The 20,002-nt window shown below is 42.0% G+C and overlaps 1 protein-coding gene and 1 long non-coding RNA gene across 4 annotated transcripts in view; one reads left to right on the top strand and one right to left on the bottom strand.

The window, feature by feature from the left end:
* Positions 1-4,522: 4,522 nt before the first annotated feature.
* LOC143829528 (uncharacterized) lies at positions 4,523-7,979 on the bottom strand. Its single transcript, XR_013228183.1, has 2 exons — positions 7,919-7,979; positions 4,523-6,398 (listed from the first exon to the last, which is right to left on the bottom strand). It is a non-coding gene; the product is annotated as an uncharacterized LOC143829528 (long non-coding RNA).
* Positions 6,120-20,002, top strand: part of CYP27C1 (cytochrome P450 family 27 subfamily C member 1) — a 27,848-nt gene continuing 13,965 nt past the window's right edge. The window contains exons 1-3 of one of the 3 annotated variants that reach the window (XM_077320592.1): positions 6,120-6,485; positions 14,432-14,622; positions 18,633-18,832. In XM_077320592.1, the coding sequence (XP_077176707.1) occupies positions 6,120-6,485; positions 14,432-14,622; positions 18,633-18,832 (757 nt within the window). Of the gene's footprint in view, positions 6,486-6,888; positions 6,991-13,937; positions 14,146-14,431; positions 14,623-18,632; positions 18,833-20,002 lie in introns of those variants that run through there. The other 2 variants (XM_077320593.1, XM_077320594.1) reach the window with 2 other exon arrangements.

The raw sequence follows: 20,002 nt of genomic DNA, 5'->3' as shown, positions 1-20,002 counted from the left end.
CAGATTTATATTAGTAGATTGTCTTCTACTACAGTACTGTATATAGCTGCTAGAAAGCATTGGGAACAACAGTAAACCTTTACAACTCTCCCCCCCCCCCACAAAAAAAAATGTCAGTTTCCATGGGGAAGATCAACATCTCTGCAAAGCAATATCCCAGCCATTCCAGAACAAATTGATAGAACTTTTCAGCTGTCTTTGATGCATAGAAATGGACATGACTTCTGCAAATGCAGAATATTAGCCACTAAACCAGTGAACGAGTCATAGGTGTTTGCTAGTATTGGCAATAGATTGAATCATGTATGAGGAGAAGTATTAAGCTGGCACATAGCTTTCTGACATTGCAAGGAAGAGAAAAACAGGAGGCACTTCTCATAGCTGCTCCATGTTGTCTTAATTCTAGTGGGGCCTGAGATGGATGAAATTCCAGGGCTCTTGGTTTGAGACATCATCTCCATTCTTCAGGTTAGTTTGCTTGGATACCTTATCTTTGTAGCCCCTGTTACAGAAATATGGGCTGTCTCTTGGTTCTAGAGTTATGAGGCATGGTACTAGTAATGGCTGTGAAAAGACAAATGTTAAGGATCCTTTTTGTTGTTGTTCCTAGCTTTTGGCTTGGGACTTTTTGCTTGTTTGTGCCTCTAGACACGTTCTTGTAGTATAACTACAGAATGATGCAGCTTGTGCCACATAGCTGAAAATTATATGGGCTTTCTGTAGTTTATATAATCCTGGTGGGGTGCCCTGAACTGATTCATGTGTTGGTGGCAATATTGCGCAGAGGGACAGTGGTTGGGGACTCTCCTCTGATGCTAAAAGGATGCTTTAATATGCTGTCTTTTTCACAGGTACATCATTACACAGTTGTCCAATGTGGGATTGTCAAGGCTGACCTGAGTTTGGTTTCAGTAACACTCTGCGTAACGCATACCATAAAGCAAAAGAAAACTTCATTGGGGGAAGTTGTTCACACTGGTTAGGTCATGCCTCCTCTCACTTCTAGCAAGGCTATACAATTTTTTGTATGCCTTCCTGGACAGGGTGAAGCTGTCCTTCCAGTGTGAATACCCCTGCCACTCCAAGCAGGTTGGTTGGGCTGAGATCTACCTCCCTTTAACAGAGCTCTTTGGACAGTTTTGAACATGGAAGATAATACTCTGAAATAGGTCCTAGACAATGGACCATTTACAAAAGGATAAACAGAAGGGCAGCCCTCTCTCATCTGAGGTTTTGGATAAGAGAAAAGATAATATCCACAGAGGAACCAGGGCAGTGGGGCTGGGGCTCTGGTCCTTTCCCAGTGGAAGCAACAGTGGTAGCAACAGTGGCAATGGCTTCTTCTCCACCTGACTGCTCACTTCAAGATCTGCAAATAATATTTTAAAAGAAAGCATCATTTGAACACTTGGCCCCATTTCCTTTAGTATTGCTCTTATGAAAGGTGGCCTTTTTAGTGGCAGTTGCTCTGCCAGGAGGATGACTGAATTGGTAGACCTCAGAGTGGATCCCCCCTTTTTGAAAATGTTTAATAAGGTAGTACTTCACTTGAGTCTCCAGATTTCACTTGACTCCGGAAATAGTTTTACCAGTTTTCTTTCCTTCACTTGGATCTGAGACTGAGAAGACCCTACATTGGATATTAGGAGGGTTTGTTATTCTACATTGACAGGACAAAGTCATTCCATAGAGACTTTTGTGTCTTTCTGGGGCCCTAGGAAGGGGGAGACTTCCTCATCCCAGTCTCTCTCCCAGTGTGTGGTTGCCTCTGTCTGCTCCAGTTATGAGGCAGCAGAAAGACCTTTTCCACTGGAAGTGACTGCTCACTCCACTGGGCTTCAAGCCCCTCCTCAGCTGCTTTCCAAAGGAAGATCCTCTGGTGGGCATTTACAAGGCTGGACTGCAGAAGACACATTTGTGAAACATTACACCATGGATACGTAAGGCAGAAGGGATGCAATGTAGGAAAGGCAGTCCTTCAAATTATGTTCCAGTGAGAGCTTCACCCCTCCTCCTCTGCTAATGGTCCCAATATGAGGCTGCACTGAAGACAGAAGATGAAAACAAGGTTGCTCTTACCTGTAACTGTTATTCACTTACATCTTCTTTCATATCCCTTTCCTTCTTCCCAATGGTGAGCTCTCAAATTATTTGTTCTGTTATGGCTGGCAGGAACTGAGGGGAAAGGGGCACCTGCTGCTGGAGCATGGCAGGAAAACCAATATGTGTTAGCTCCAGAAGGGGTGGGATGCTCTCTAAAGGAGATCTAGGCTAGAAAAATGCTTCACAGCAAGCCTTTATTGGTGCAGCCCTAATGCATACCTGCACAGAAGACATAGATGAACAATCGTTACAGGTAAGTATAACCCTGCTTTCTTCTCTCTAGCTATTTTTACAGAAAGACACCAGCAATAATTGTCTGACCTTTTCAGCTAATCACTTGGAGCTTTACATCCTGAGAGTGAATTCCCACTCTTGTACCAGATTCAAAGCTGAACCGTGTGATGGCCTTGATAAAAACCTGCCAGTGTGTATGTGTGTACGGGGGGGGGGGGCAGCTATAGGGCCTCAGTGTTGTTGTATAATGCTATGGAGCCCAACCTCCATAACAGCCATTTTCTCCTGGGGAATCTATCTCTTTAGTCTGGAGATTAACTGGAATTCCAGGTCCCACCTAGACATTGGCATCTCTAGGTGGCCATCACCTGAATTTAGCTGGAAAGGACTGGAAAATTCCTGTAAGATGTCTCCCCTCTTAACTGAGCACAATATTTGATCCTCTTCCACTTGCTGCTGTCTCTGACCACTTTTTCATCTTTGCTCTCATCAAGTAGCATTGGCAAGGGTGTAGTGCTATTCTAGAATGTTCTGTTGGCGTAGTGTTATGTCCTGTTGGCACAAGGAGGTTTGGAACTGTTCTATCCCAATCAGTGGGAATAATTCGAAAACAGGATGATAAGCAGTCATTATTCAAGAAACAAGGATAGGATCACACTGGAAGTCATGTTTTTAAAACCTAATTCCTTTGGGCCTACATAGGTTGCTGCTGAAATTATGTTGAAAAGATGCACTTTAGAGATGGTCTAAATGTAATTGGTTGTGGGGCCATCTTTTATTAACTATATAATCACTTGAAAAAAAGATGGTAAAGCAATGTAGTTGAAGTGAGATTTTGATTCCAGAATCAAAATCTAATGTGTGTGTGTGTTTTTATTAAGTTTATTACAGATGTTTCAAAATGAGGGGTTATTCACAAGCCAGCATGAATCATTTTCCTGGTAAGTCACTTATACCCACTCTAAGGGTATAAGTCATTCTCAATAAAGAATTACAAGTCTCTCTATGATTTATTAGCTTGCTTTCAGCTGTAACCTGTAGACAAGTACCAGGACTTAATTAAACAATAACAATGTGTATGTCCACACTAGCAATAAATCAAGTGAAACCACTAAGATTTTTTAAAAACTTCCCATGGATTTGTACCAGGGGAAACTCCTGGTAGAAAAACTTCTTTCTTTCTAGCAACATGATAGTACCTCATTTTAGGCCTCACTCCTGCATTCACTGTTCAGCAAGAGTCTTTGAAATCAATAGGAGTTGTGCTTGAGTAATGACTTCTGGACAGAAGCTTTAGTGATTATTTTCTCACTCTTTGAACTTGTTAGATAGCAAAATATTTTTTTTAAGTTTGACGGTTGTCATTACAAACTGTTAAGCTCTTCTGCTAAGACAGGTTTTCACCCAGTCTCTCACTGTTTGTGAGTACAATTTGTTTTATTTTGCAAGGTATACAGCTTTACTTCACAATGGCAGTCATTCTTTGTGTTTGTCTTTGAGGCTTTTTTTTGACAGCTTTCAGTTTAATTAGATGTGCTGTATACAGATTTATCAACTACCACCTAGAGGGCATGTGCCATGAACTCAGCAGTTATGTCTAGGTGACATCTGGTCTTCAGACATATTTTAAGTAAGACAATGCATGATTTTAATCAATACATGATCATGGGACCTGCACATAGAATTGCAATGAAATAATTTATGTTTTTAAAATTAAATTTGAATGTCTGCAACTTGAATGTCTAGTACACAGAAGAAAGTGAAGTGAATTAGATGTACCAGCCCTACTTATTAGCATAAAAAGGAAAACCAAAGCCTTTAAAAATGTATCCACAGTGGTGTCCACATTTTCTAAACTGAAATCAGTATGTGTTCAAAAACATCAGCATGGGTTTTCTTCATCCCTTGTCTTCCTCAATATCCTCCCACAAATTATTTTGCTCTGCATCTATCCTCAATTATTTCCATAAGCCCTGGGGCCACAATCATCTCTCTCTCTCTCTCAATCCCTGCAGCTAAATCATAACATTTCTCCATCTGCAGGAATGTGGCACAAGAGTACTGATAATACATGATTCAGAGTTTGGTTAGTACAACATTTCTGACCTACGCTTTGTAATTTAAAAGAACACTAGATCTGAATGATTTCAGACTAATGCAATGCACAGCATACCAGTCATCTCCAGACTTTGAAAACATTTAATGCTATATATACTATTCAAATTGTCATAAAATAATAATAGCCTTTAAAACATCTTTCTAAAGGACCTGAAGGTACAGAAGACAAAATGTAGAGTCGTGATGATTTACAAGACCTTTTATGCAACAACAATGCTAGTAGACGAAGAGTTAACAATAACCCCACTATGTTGGATCCAATTGCTTCTTAGCCCCTGTGCAGCAGGGAAAACTACTACAATTCTGTGCCAGCCTCAAATGCAAAATGCCAGTCTTTGGAATAAATTGATGGATTCTCATGTGGCATTTCCTAAATTATGACTGGAGTTGTCTGAAAAGAAGGCTAAAAAACTTAAATTCATTGTCCATGAAGACCACTTGGCTTCACTTGAATAAACTACTGCATATCTCAACATGGTTCAAGCACAGTTAGAGGATTATACTGTTAGATCTTTACCAAGTTCTGAAAAAGAGAGATGAGTCCTAGGGAGCAATATTCCCAGTGGTCCTGGTACTACTTAATGGTCTGTCACCTGACTCAATAAAAGCAGCACTACATTATCAGATTAATCCTGTCCATCCTAAATTCTGCATTATGTGTGCTGCTTCATACTTTCCCACTAAAACATAAAGTATTAAAATTAAGCAAATTCATTCTGCATGCCTAAGACATGACCATGGATTGCTTCACAAGTGATAACTTAGATTTTTGCTGTTCCTGCAAGGGTTAGAATTTAACTAAAACAATTCCTTGTTTTCTATTTTGCATTAGCAGGCTATTGCATTCTAGAGTTAAAGGAATTAAAATCACTTGTCTTTATTAGCAATGCTATTTTTATTGAGGGATAAAATATTACAGCTGAGCTGTTGTGAATACTATAGAAAAATATTTTCACTGAAAAGTTACGAAGCAGTATTGCTGAGATAGAAATGTCAAGAAGATTTTCTCTTAAAGAACAAGTATAAGATTGTGAGCCAAGACAAGGAGTTATGTTTGGGCAAGCCAGGAGGGAAAAATAACTTTCTGAGAATGGAGTAACAACGTGTAAACAACTCAAACCTACAAGCACCTTGGGATAAGTTTGGTTGACTAGACTTTTTCAAATTCAGATTTATAGTCTAAACCTTAATAGGGAAAGTAGAATAAATGCTGTGGTTAAAAACATTATTTTCTATAGGCGAGTCTAGAATAACTAAGGATTAATTTGCGTCACACCAGGTGGCAGTCTCTGTGAGTTTAGCGGTAGAATTTAGCCTTAGCTGACACATGGAAACCAAGCCGACCACAAGAAATTGACACATAATAGCACAATTCCCTGTGCCAAGGCAGCGGGAAGGAGGTCTGAAACCTAAAAGTGGGCATACTTAAGCAAACTACATAGCTGACAGATTCTATTTAAGTCTCAGCTCAGAACACTCCCCCCCCCTTTCCAGTCTCGGGGGAGGGGGACCTTAATAATGGTCTCTGTAAACTGATGCTCAGTCAAGAAGAGTGCGGAGAACGGCAGCTTGCGGGAAATCAAACGGAGGGACGCTTCGTATAATGAAAGGCAGCCACTGACGTGCCGCTGGAGTTTTCTCAAACTTTTTTTTTTTTTTGTAATATGTCTCTCCTCGGTAAAATCTTGCAAATTGGTTGCAAACAGGTGTTCCAGCCGAAAAGGAATTGCATTTCTGGGGTGGTTTTTGTCAGTATGTTTCACCAGCTGCCCAAACTTTCAGGCAACGCGTCCCTGGAGGTGCAGAATAACGCTGCCGCCGCCTCCGCCGCCGCCGCCGCAACAGCACAGGACAAAGGAGAGAAGGAGATGGTGGCAGATTCCGAAGACGCCCGGGGGCTCCTTCCTTTGCCCCAGCACCCGAGGCACCGAAGAGTGAAGAGCCTGAAAGAGATGCCGGGACCCAAGTTCTTCTCCAATCTGCTGGAGTTTTTCTGGAGGGATGGATTTGGACGCATCCACGAAATCCAGGTACCCTTTCGTTCCAGTGAGGGGAAAGGCGGACTTGGTGCGTGGGCTCTTCCCCCGGCTCTGCTGTACAAACTCGTGCCCCCTTTAAAAACAAACCTACCCCAAACCCTGCAGCAGAGAGCAAAAGAAACTTCGCCAGGACCGCTGTCAGCGCTAGAGCGCCGTTCTGGCGGCAGAGCTGCAGAGAGGGAGGGAATGGGGGGGGGGGGCGCTTTCTGTTTTCCACCTCGAAAGCCGTGAGCATTTCCAGGGGTCAGTCATCTCCCCGGCCAGGAATGGAGCGTTCCGAGGCTTCCCTCGGCTCCCTTTGGACGGTCCTCCTGCCTGTAACTTTCCTACAATTTGCTTGTGGATCGAAACGGCGTGATTTACGGGGAAGGCGGCGGCGGCGGCGGCGGCGGCGGGGGAATAGGAAGGGCTGCTACGAATCCTAGACAGACCCCGGATCCGGTTGCGGACACAGCCTAACCGGGGCAATTTTCGAATGGGGAAATGGGTGCATTTGGTGAGCGGGAAGGAGTTTGCCTTCCAGCCTTTGTGTGTGTGCGCGGAAAAAAACGGTTTCCTATCGTTTTATTGACAAACCAGAAGCCTAATCGAAAACCAATGGCAAAGGAGCACAGTGTCCCAAAAAAGCCAATATTGTTTAAATTGGAGGAATGTGCCTTGAGGGTATTAGAGATTATGTTGAGTATTCCCTCCTGCCAGGGAGTGCTAACCGGACTCGGCCCCAATCCTCCCCCCCCCCCGCCCGGATTTCCAGCGCGCTTTGTGTGCCTCCTCCAGCGGTGCCACCCCAAGACCGCTTTCCCGGGAGGCAGCGCCGCTGAAGAGACCCCGGGAGGCATGTGAGGAGAGACTAGCGTGGTTGAGACGCCCGGGAAAGGCTGAAACCCGCATCTGCCTCCTCAGCTCGAGCTCTGCCCTTTCCTCTTTCCCCTCCGGAGCCAGGTCTCCGCACAGTTGTAGCGCCCCTCCTTGTGTCTCGGGGCTGACTTCGCTTCAATGGCTACGGAGGAGGAGCCGCTGCTGCCGGCTCAGAGTTACACAACCCTCTTCTCCTCAGCGGGAGGCGGGCCGTTTGAAAGGCTCCTTTTTTTGCCCGCCGTCCCCGCTGAGAGGCTCGGCAGGCTGGGGGTCGCCTCAGGTTTCTGGAAGGCGCCCGATACTCAACGAGGCAGTCATTGGCTTGGAGGGCTGCTTCAGGAATCTGTCCAGCCACCCCTTGTCTTGCGGCTTCCTCTTCCCGGCGGCCTCGCGCAGCTCCCCCTTTCCTCCGCTTGAGTCTCACAACAACCCTGCGGGGAAGATTAGCCTGCAGGAAGCTGACTGGTCCAGTGAGGATTTGCACTCTCATCTCCCCGGTCCTCGACTCACTCTCCAGCCACCACACTGGCGCCACTCCAATCACACCACAATGACTGGCTTGTTACCTTTCCCCATTCTTTCTTCACTTCCCTTTAGCCAGTAGCTGCTGAGTTCCTGGGGTTGCCAGCTGTCTGGAGAGACAGTGAAAAACCTCTTGTCCCTTTAATAGCTATATGCTCTTAATTTATCAGGTGATGGCACCACTTCCATGTTGTTAAAAAGCTTCAGCTGACCATTCTTGCAGGTGAAGTCTGTATTAAAGGGGAAAGACCATTTTCTGCAGAGCTGCTGGCAACTCTTGAGTTCCACCTGCTCATTGATGGTGGAGGGGACAGGTTCAAGTGGGTAGCCGTATTGGTCTGAAGCAACAGGACAAATTTAGAGTCCAGTGGAACCTTTAAGTTTTATTCAAGGTATGAGCTTTTGTGTGCATGCACACTTCTTTTTACAAGCTAGACTCCAGCAATATGTGGACTGAGAACTTTCAGAAGTACAGGCAGGATTTCGAAGAGACAGAGGAACTAGAGATCAAATTGCCAATGTACGCTGGATCATGGAGAAAGCAAGGGAATTCCAGAAGAACATCTACTTCTGCTTCATTGACTATGCTAAAGCCTTTGATTGTGTGGAGCACAACAAATTGTGGCAAGTTCGTAAAGAGATGGGAATACCAAAGCATCTTATTTGTCTCTTGAGAAACTTATATGCAGGTCAAGAAGCAACAGTGAGAACTGAACATGGAATCACTGAGTGGTTCAAAATTGAGAAAGGAGTTCAGCAAGGCTGTATACTGTCGCCTTGCCTATTTAACTTGTATGCGGAGCACATCATGAGAAAGGCGGGAATAGAGGAGTCACAAATTGGGATCAAGATTGCAGGGAGAAATATCAACAACCTCAGATATGCAGATGATACCACTCTAATGGCAGAAAACGAAGAGGAACTAAAGAGCCTGTTGATGCGGGTGAAGGAGGAGAGTGCAAAGGTTGACTTGAAACTCAACATCAAGAAAACAAAGATCATGGCATTCGGCCCTCTCAATTCCTGGCAAATAGATGGGGAAGAAATGGAGATAGTGACAGATTTTATTTTCCTGGGCTCCAAGATAACTGCAGATGGGGACTGCAGGAAAGAAATTAAAAGACACTTGCTCCTGGGGAGGAAAGCTATGGCAAATCTAGACAGCATCCTAAGAAGCAGAGACATCACCCTGCCAACAAAAGTGCGTTTAGTCAAGGCTATGATATTCCCAGTTGCAATGTATGGCTGCGAAAGTTGGACCATAAGGGAGGCCGAGCGTCAAAGAATTGAGGCTTTGGAACTCTGGTGCTGGAGAAGACTCTTGCGAGTCCCTTGGACTGCAAGGTGAACAAACCGGTCAGTCCTAGAGGAGATCAGCCCTGACTGCTCCTTAGAAGGCCAGATCCTGAAGATGAAACTCAAATACTTTTGCCACCTCATTAGAAGGAAGGACTCCCTGGAGAAGAGCCTAATGCTGGGAGCGATCGAGGGCAAAAGAAGAACGGGACGACAGAGAATGAGGTGTCCAATTTAATCTCAAATTCACAACAAAATAGCCTCCACATAAGAGAGAAAACTTCCTTTCAATGTGCCTCATTCCTAAGAACTTCTCATTCATTTTCTACACTCAGGCAGCTTAAGGAATGCCCTGTAAGTGGGCAGTGACAGAAGGGCTGAGCCCGGCCCATCAGAATCCTACCCAGTTTTGCCCACATGATCTGTGGAAACTGAGGGAGGTGATGGCTGACTTGGCCTTCCCAAGCCCTGAGGAGGAGAGATGGCACCTGGTTTGGCCTGCCCAGCCCTGTATGAGGCAAGGGAAGCAGTGAATGAGCAAAAAGAGACCTGCGGGAGAGGGAAAATGAAATGGCCTCACAAGTCCTTGTGGGTTCACTGCTCATAACTACCTATCCTGTAAAGGTGTGTAAAGGGAGATCTGAAAACCAAGAGCAATGTCCAAACTTCTTGAGTAGCAAATAATCCTAAACAATGCAGAAAGGACATGGAATATATGCCAGCAAATATTGTGCAGCTGCACAGACATTGGTGCAAGGTGAATCTTCAGGGCTGTAACCTGTCTGGACAAAGATAATGTTTTAGGATTCAGGGGAAATTTCCAATATGATAAGAGAGCTATCCAGATGAGGAGGAATACATGCTCTGAGTGTCTTGATTTGAACAGTTAGGTATGTCTTTGGTGGACAGTTCCAAATAGTCTAAATAAGATTGGTCACAGGAAGAAAGACATTTCTCTGAGAAATACTGACAAAGTTGCTGTTGTGGTGACTAAGGGATTTCAGTTGCATAAGCTTAATGGTTTGAGTTAGCTCAGACAATGCACATTACTGCAGACTGAGTCATATTTGCTTTCTATTACTTCCTACAGCTTTTCAGTTACATGTTTAAAACATCCTGTACATCATTTAGTATCTTTTAAGTGACCAAAGGCACACTGTACCCCTGTCTATCAGATCCTTAACCATGGCCATTTTCAATCATGAAAGGCCATGAATATGGGCATTTTCGCACATCTTTAAAAATAGTCTTACACCAGCTGAATGGCATAACACTAAATATAATCGCCCCTCCCGCCCCCTCCTCACCTTTTTGCTGTCTTGCTCTTCTCTGCCACCATTTCACGCTTCTCCCCCTCCACAAGTGCTGTTGGAAATGGCAGAAGAGAGCAATGCGTTTTATACGCCAGCCAGCCAGCCCCCTTTCTCCATGCTTTAAAGGGCCCGCAATGCCTGCTAATTTTTTTAAAATCAAATACTTCTCAGTTTAAATGCCTATGCATCTAATCATAGATACATTGTGCTTCGTTATCGCCACTCCTTATGGAATCACAAGTCTTGCCTCTTTTAAAAATGAATCTTGAACTCCCATTCCCGGGAGAAGGAAGAGAGAGGCAGATGCGAGGGCGGGACATTGGAGGCAGAGATAGAGCTTCTTTGTCTCCATACATTTTTTTTTCTGGTGGCCTGCTGGTTGCTTTCCTGTAGCTAGCGCTATATATATTGGTGAATTCACTTTTGGGGATTCACTAGCTAGCGCTTTAAAATTGAGGATGTAGCCGGCTGTTTACTGCCCAGACACTGCATATTGGTGACGTCATATGGAGGGGCCCAGAATATAATGACAACGAAAGGTTTTTAAAGGGTGCGGAAATCTCCTAAGAGTCTGATGCTCACTGTTTGCTTCTGATACATCTGTTGTTTGCAGTGAAGGTGATGGGATTAGGTATCTTCCACTCATGCAGTGGAACCCCTAGGCCTATGCTTCAGTTCACCTCTTCCAATTTAATCTTCAGAAACACTGTGAGCATGAAATAATTGACCAGAAACATCTTGGCCACAACAGCAGCCACTTCTTAAACTGCAGTGTGACACACAGAATGTTCCATGCATCATACCATATGTGAAAGGGGGAGGGAGTTGAGCAGTTTTACAATGAAGGTTCTGTTTGTCAGTAACCTGACTCCATCATTAAGCCAAGACTTGCCATCTATGCCTAGCACTGTATAAGTCAAAGGGAAACAATTTTGATTCAAAAGAGCTGTAGTTATGTTCTGCATTCTCTGTAGTGTTGAGCGGGAAAGCAGAGTCTGATTTTTCCACCCCCCAAATAATACATGTTTATAAGCAAAGTCTGACCTGATACCCAAGGAAAAATAGAACAAAAGTGATGACTGAAACAAAGATCAGGAATGGCTGGTGCAAAATTTTAAGCATACATTTTATGGAAGGAAAAAGTACTAGCATTTTTAATTGAATATCATCAAGAAAAATCTGACTTTTTAAAAAACCAAAATAGAAAGCTGTAACCTAGAAAAACATAACAGGGGATAGCATTCTAAGAAGGGTTGTTGATACACTGTATTTTAGGGCATTCTGCTTATTAATTTGAGTTCCTATTTAAATATTAGGTACATTAAACAATTAAATTGTTTATTTCAGTAATCTTTTGCCACTGTAAAATCCTGTTGCCTGATTACCTAAACATGAAGTGGTTAACAATTCAGTCTTATTGTCAGGACTTAATTGGTGGATTCTGTAGAATCTGTCCTGATGCTGGAGCAAGGATATCGGAACAACTGATGGGGCACCGGCCTTGGGAACCAGTCTTAGGGCTAGCTCAACAGTGGATGTTGGAACTGCTGCAATGGAAGTTGCTTACTGCTGTGACATAAAATTGATGAACATCAGCGATTGCTTTCTTTGGTAGGGGGATTGTGCTGGCAGGATTGCAAAGCACAGTATCTGAAAGTTTTGGGGATTAAAATTTATCTTTCATATCATGATGTGCCAGATTTAGGAAGTTGCATAGGTAATGGAACATCCTATTTTTACACCATTGCAACTACAATAGCAGCACAATGTTTGATCATTGAACGTAACTTGCAGATCAGTTCTACATATTTTCACACATTACTCTCCCCCCTCCCTTAATCAATTGAATTAATGGGTATGGCTGTGTGTGATTCTTTCCCTTTTTCTTTCCTGGTTCCTCTACAATGGTTTTGGTATTATTGGTTCCACAGAATATGAGAAACAGATTAATAAATAAACTCACAAAGAATGCATGAGATGTATTTGTCTTGGGATCAGTTAAATAAAGCTTAATGTAATGTATTCATGTAAATTATTTCATGTTAAAGGCACTTTTCCCCTTCATTCTTCATCACTAAAGGTTTCTCAGTACTCTTCTTTTATAATTATCTATCTGTTCCCTCTAGCTGGCATTTGTAGATTAGTGAGCAGAGATACATTTCTATGTGAGTAAGACTTTCTCCACCCAAAACTATGTATTAGTCAACAACATATTTGAAATAATAAATGCTCTCAAAAGTAGAGGCACTTAAGGGTTATTTCTGGCAATCACTACAGGCCATAAATAAAATTTACCAAGAAATAGGACAAGTAATATGATTCTTTTGGAAAAGAGAGATGGAAATAAAATGTGATTTAACTTACTAATATCATAGAATGATACAATCATAGAGTTGAAAGGGGTCTCCAGGGTCATAGTCCAACCCCCTGAAGAATACAGGAAATTCACAATTACCTGCCCACCCACAGTGACCTTGATTTCATGCCCAGATGATACCCCCTCCAAAAAAACCCCAGAATCCCTGACCAGTCTGGCCTGGAGGAAATTTGCTTTCCACCCTCAAAGTGGTGATCGGCATTTCCCTGGGCATGTAAGAAAGGACCACAAGAGCCAAGCATGGACACAATCCCTTCTGCCCAGGCACTTACAATTTGCCTAAATTCACACAATCAGCATTTCTGTTACACCTCTAATTTAAAACTTCCAAAGAAGGAGAACCTGCCACCTCTTGAGGAAGCCAGTTCCACTGAGGAACTGCTCTGTCAGGAAGTTTTTCCGGATGTTTACCCAAAAATTCTTTTGAATTAATTTCATCCCATTGCTTCTGGTCCTACCCCCCTGGGGGCAACAGAATGCTCAGATAGTCACTTCAAAAGATTGAAAATTTGGATCTAGGTCCAGTACACATATTAATTGTAATAATATTTCAGTAATAGGCTTGACAACCTCCAGGTGGCAAAAACCCAAGCAGCATGTTCAGTATCAGTATAATAAACACAAAGGCCTCAACAGAGGCTAAATAAAGATGGACAATCTAATCAATGTAAATGAGGATTCTTGTCTGTCTTTTTTTTGTTCTTTTTTCAAATTTATTGTAGCCTTCACCATGTCTGGATAACAACTACTTTCAAATGCATTTTAATCAGTAGCAAAGACGCCCAAAGAGATCTAATGGATCCTGAAGTATATTTCAAAAAGCATTCAATTATTTTTCAAAAGTGATGACAGCAGAAACACCTACAAATCCACTTGTAACAATTTTCCTGAATGTTCCCAAGGGAGACCTGTTTTCAATTTGGCACAACCTGGTTAGAAGCATCAGATCCTCCTGTTTTTGATACATTCAGTTCTAGTTAAGGTGATGAGATTAAATATCTTCCACTCATGAAGATTAGGTACCTTCCACTCAGGACCTGATGCTTTTACTCAACTACAACTATGAAAATAATTTCTACAAAATACATGACGAACAGGTATTTTAGCAGTGCCAATTCTTATCTATATCTCCCAACTTTTCACTCTTCTCTAGAACTATAAAAGATGCAGTAGTATCTGTATTTGATAGAGAAAGGAGGTGAACCTGTGTCTTCGGTTGTAGACGAATTAAAGCTGATGACAAAATTTGGAAAGTCTAAAGAAAATCTGTAATGAACTTCAAAAAGTAAGATGTAATTTGGACTCAAGGATCTGACATTCTGTTACTTTTGGGTTAGTCTCTATCTAGGATGGTTTTAGTGGGGATTAAACTGTTTTAATGGGATTTTATTATGAGGACAGGTGCTACTGCCACAAGCCACTGCGTTGGAGTGGTGGGATATAAACTGAAAAACGGACAAATAAATTTCTTACTTCATATCACTATGATCCAAGCAGATTGGCATGAACTATTGCAGAAGAATGCTTTTCTGGTCAATGATAATGAATATTTTATTTTGTTTTATTTATAGCAAAAACATGCTCAGGAATATGGAAAAATTTTCAAGTCTCATTTTGGTCCCCAACTAGTTGTATCCATTGCAGATCGAGACATGGTGGCCCATGTTCTCCGGGAAGAAGGATCTGCACCACAACGAGCTAATATGGAATCCTGGCAGGAATACAGGGATCTACGAGGGAGAGCAACAGGACTTATATCTGCGTGAGTGCAACCTCTTTAACATCTTTAACTTGTTTGTCAGACAGTGCCGGGGCCCTTGTGTCCTGTACAAATAAGTCTGATGATACATTTTACATTGTCTTTGGTTAAAGCATTAAATGCTTGCAACACAACCATATGTATACTGCAGGGTGAATGTTGGCAAATGCCCCTGAGGAAAGTTCAGAGTAATCATTGATGTAATGTGCTTATTCAAAAGAAAGCCAATCCCTTCATGAGTCACAGCCATTCTTCTGCTCTCACAAGATAAAACTGCAGAAGCTAAGAGCTTTATGGAGCAAGAGCTGAATTTTGCATTAGAAAAGGTCAGCAAAATGTTAATAATATAGCATGGTCCAAAATGAAGATATTTATTCTGTGCTTCTAGAGGGAATGTTCCACCTATGTTTGTGAACTATGGAGTCTATTAAGGCTGTATGTAAGATAGAAATGTACCTCACATTTTCACTCTCTTAACGCCTTTTAGGGATGTGCAGGCTTCTTGTTTGTTTTTATATTCATTTTCATTTTACAAACTTTGTTCATTTTCATTGTATTTGCCATTTGACTTGTTTTCATTGTTTTCATTTCTGTGGGTTTAAATAAAGAACATTTCTCACTGTAAATTCTTTCACACACAATCCAATAAAACAGGGTGGGGGAGCACAAGTTTCGATTAAATGATTATTTGGATGTTAACATGTAATACATATGCTCCTGAAAGGTCTCTTATTTGGAAACCTGCTAGATCAAGAGTGTACTTATGTGTGAAGGAAACTCCAACAACTTTTTCCTAGATATTTGACTAGACAGACAAGACATAGATAATGAACAACAGAGGATTATTTAACAGAGAAGAAAGGATTTAAAGGTACAGTTGTATATGGATGGCTTCAATATATCAGGTAAAACTGGCTCTCAACTTCACTTTAAGTCTAATGGGTCCGAACTTTCATCCAATGAAACAACTTTGTAGCTGAGCCTCAAGTAAGGTAAATTAGCCCTGAAGGGAGATTGTATTTCTCTTTCTGTAGACAGATAGGCTCACCAGGTTCAAGGCAGTTCCTTTACCCCACAGAGCTCCCTTCCACAGAACCTTTCCACACAAATTAGGAATGATGAGCCCTTAACAGTTTTCTCTCCCAACCTGTCCCTTAAAGGTAAAGGTATCCCCTGTGCAAGCACCGGGTCATGTCTGACCCTTGGGGTGACGCCCTCTAGCGTTTTCATGGCAGACTCAATACGGGGTGGTTTGCCAGTGCCTTCCCCAGTCATTACCGTTTACCCCCCAGCAAGCTGGGTACTCATTTTACCGACCTCGGAAGGATGGAAGGCTGAGTCAACCTTGAGCCTGCTGCTGGGATCGAACTCCCAACCTCATGGGCAGACAGCTTCAGACAGCATATCGCTGCCTTACCACTCTGCGCCACAAGAGGCTCAACCTGTCCCTTAGCTTGGCTAAATTGACACTCCTTTCCAGAGCCACAAAATCCATCTCTCACCTTTACCCTTCGTAAACTGAAGCTGACTTCCTCCTTCCAATCCAGTGGAGTTCCATGGGCTCTGATTGGCTGACAATAACTTCAGTTTACATGAGGCCTAATCACAGATTGGGATTTTTGAAGATGTTTGCTACAGCAAAGTAAAGGGAAATCAATTACCTTAATGGCATATGTTAATTTTGGTTTTGTCACTTAACAAATAAGCATTTTTTGTTCAATCTTAGTTACTTTGGAAATTAATGTTTGAGATTTAAGGATCCCTGAGTGTAGACTGTCTTGACCTGGCTAGCCTGATCTTGTCAGATCTCAATACCTAAGTGGGTCACTAGTACTTAAAAGAAAATCAAGGAAGGGTAGGGTTGCTGTGCACAGACAGGCAATCTCTTGCCTTAAAAACAGATTTGCCATAAATCAGGTGTGACTTGACAGCCAAAAATAAAAACTGGGTTGCAGCCGTAACTATTTTGTAACAACCTTTTCAAAGTATATGACAAAATGTTTACTTTCTCTAAATAGTATAATAAAATAATGATTATAAGTAACCCAAACTCTTAACATTAAACAAACTTCATATTTGTTTCCTGACCCATTATGTATTATATCACTAACCTTATTTGAATGCAATCAAATATTATGTATATCTTTATCCATTGTTCCTCCTCTTAATATTTGTGAAACAGCCTGTGGGGGGGGGGTGGAATGGTCCGGGGTGTCCGAGTTGGAATAGCTCCCGCCCTCCCTTTCTAGATGCTAGCTACTTTGCTCTCAGACGCTGTAGGAGCCAGCACCTGAAAGAGAGACAAACACACATTATGCACGGGATGAAATGCCCACGCTGGTGGCGGCAGGACATCGGGGAAAATCCCTGATTATTCATTCCCCTGCCGCAAGCGTGGGCATGGCCCGGCCCAGGGTCACAGAAGGCCTGTGTTATGCAAATGCAAACTTCCGCGGCCCCCAGGATACCATGGGCGCCAGCAGGGGCTGGGGCAGGCTGGCGCCATGCATAATCCACAGTGCCGGGCCTTTCGGCCCACCCGGCCCCACTGTGAATTGTTTAATCGCGGAGCCGGCAGGGGTGTCCCCCTGCCCCCACCATGATGTGTACCCAAAGTATTACATCTCTAGTCTTATTGCTATTCAACAGGATCAGTCAAGGGGTACATTCCTAGAATAAAGGGATACTGTGTAAGCATTTCAGATTTTCTCATCTTTTCATGTGAGCGTTGTTGATATCCATAACTATACTTGATGTATCAGTTACAACTTTCAGTATGAATGACCAAGAGATAATCTATTATGCTCAAAAATAACTATTCCTATCAAATAACAGTGCTCAGTAGTGTCAGGATAGAAGTGAAATGCGAATGAATTAAGGATCAAACAAGATGTAAAAAAAGGTCAACAAATAGATCTCCTACACTCTTAAATAAAACTTTAAACAGCAACTTGATTTGGACTGTAACTATGACATGGAAGTAATGAATTTCAATGTTCTTTTCTGTGCTCTTTTGCTTGAACAGGTCTTATATTAGGAACATCTGTCCCAGTAGTTTTTTCTCTGATCTCTTTTAAGAAAACAGCTATGAGTCAAATTTTGTTGTGATCTTCCATGCTTGAGTTGTTACAATTATGGGAACATTTAATTTTGTCCAGTTTCCCTTCATCATATCCAGTTACGCACAGTCCCTAGTGGGTTAGGGTGGGGAGTAAGCTGCCTCCTGATGCAGCCTCTTTGTGGGAGGCCCAGAAATGCCCTCTGGGACCCAGGACAGCCAGGAGAAACCTCTGCCCTGGGAATGTGTACTTATGAATAAGTCACATGAGGTTTGCAATTTGCAGTTGAGGAAGGGAGGAATGCTTTGGGGGTAGCCATCACAGGCAATTGCAGCAGGGAAAATAGTGCTGATGTAGGTGGGACTAGGAAGATATAGACTTTCCCTTTCCATATGGATACCACCTTGGTATTGCTGCAGTCTTTACAATACCATCACAACAAAGCCAATTGGAGACCAATGGCATGGAAGATGTAGAAGATGTAGACAGGGCACAGAAGCACCATGTGGCCATAGGGACATGTGGAGGGGAGACACTATTTCCCAGTAGAAGAAGAGATGGTTTTTTATACCCTGCTTTTCACTGCCCAAAGGAGTCTTAAGAGTGGCTCATAATAGTCTTCCCTTCCTCTCCCCCAAAAGACACCCTGTGAGGTAGGTTAGGCTGAGAGAGCTCTGAGAGAAACTGCTCTGTGAAAACAGTTCCTGACAGGACTGTGACTAGCCCAAGGTCACCCAGCATGTGGAGGAGCAGGTATCTTTTGGTATCAAATAGGCATTATAGTATTTTGCCTCTTGTTGAAATCTGTATAAATTATAAGAACAACAAATTATTGTTGCATAAATATTTGTCCTCCAGCAACATTTTAGTGTATTACCTCCTAATGAGAAATTATCTTTTATGTATTGGTATTCTGTTCAATTCCATATCATTTTTAATTGCTATTTCTTCCAGAGAGGGGGAACAATGGCTAAAAATGAGACGAGTGCTAAGACAAAAAATGGTAAAGCCAAAAGATGTTGCTGTTTTCTCTGGAGGAGTTAATGAAGTTATTGCTGATTTGATTAAGAGAATCCAGACTCTCAAAAATGAAGAAGAAGATGGGGAAACGGTGACAAATATTAACAGCCTTTTTTTCAAGTATTCAATGGAAGGTGAGGTGGTGATTGTCCAATATGGTACTATTATTTTCAAGAACATAGAAGGTTGAGATGGTTCCTGTGATAAATATTTAAAAATTTAATGTATAGGTATAATCCTGTGATAAACAATATTTAATGTGTAGGTGGGAGGATTTTATAACACTCTTGTAAGCTTTTATGTTTACAATACCCTTTTAAAATGCCAGAGCCATGACACACGTTTTAATTCCCTCAATCACTATAATAATGGATCAGACTAGATGTTATTACTCATAAATTATTCCCTTTTTTTACAGTTAAAGTTTCAGATTGTGTATTATTTCTCAAATATTTCTCATAAAAAAATAATTTTTTCCAATTTGAAAGGATATATCACTTAAATATGATTTCCTATATTCTATTAAAATGTAATGTATGAAACTAATTGCAAATCTCTGTTTCATACATATTGAGTCAATGCAACATGGCATTAAATCTGGAGCTTACCAGGTACATGTGCATAGATACAGTGTTTTGATATATAGATATTGCATGTGTGTTTTAATGTGGATTTTTATATATACTGTGATTTAAAATGTAGGGTCCCTGTGTAAGAAAGAGGAGGGCTCAAGGGATGATTGAAGTCTGTTATGATTGGATGGCAACTGTCCTTACGGGGCAAAGATTGGGGAGAGAGAGAGAGAAAGAGAGAGAGAGAGAATTGGATGGGTGTGAGAAGAGAGTTCAGCGGGTGAAGAGTGAAATGCTGTGAGAGAAATCCGTGTTCTCTGGCGAAGCTATTAGCTAAAGCACCAAGTTATGAAATTAAGCTTTTTTGTATTAGCCTAGGTGGCAAGTAGAAAAATAAGTCTTTATGGCTAGATCTATTTGAGGAACATTAGAGAAAGAAGAATGGTACCTATCTGAAATAATTATATTTATAAACTATTGAAACAGATATACTGTTAGACTTCTAAATAAACTCTATGTTTTAAGAGGAAAAGACCCCCCCCTTACCTTACAGCCACCCCCAGCCACCTATTGTTGGGATATGTGCAGTCTATAGTGTTCACAATTCATATATGAAGAGAATCCTGCAGGGGATATTGTAGGAGATGTTTATGCCATGATCTTTTAGCTCACCCCTTTGCCGATGCCAGGGTCAGAGGAACTGCCCTTCAGGGGCTGATCTCCTTTCTCTGG

The sequence above is a fragment of the Paroedura picta genome, chromosome 2, assembly GCF_049243985.1.
Source record: "Paroedura picta isolate Pp20150507F chromosome 2, Ppicta_v3.0, whole genome shotgun sequence".
NCBI classification, from domain to species: domain Eukaryota; kingdom Metazoa; phylum Chordata; class Lepidosauria; order Squamata; family Gekkonidae; genus Paroedura; species Paroedura picta.
This window is presented reverse-complemented; position numbering and strand designations above follow the sequence as displayed.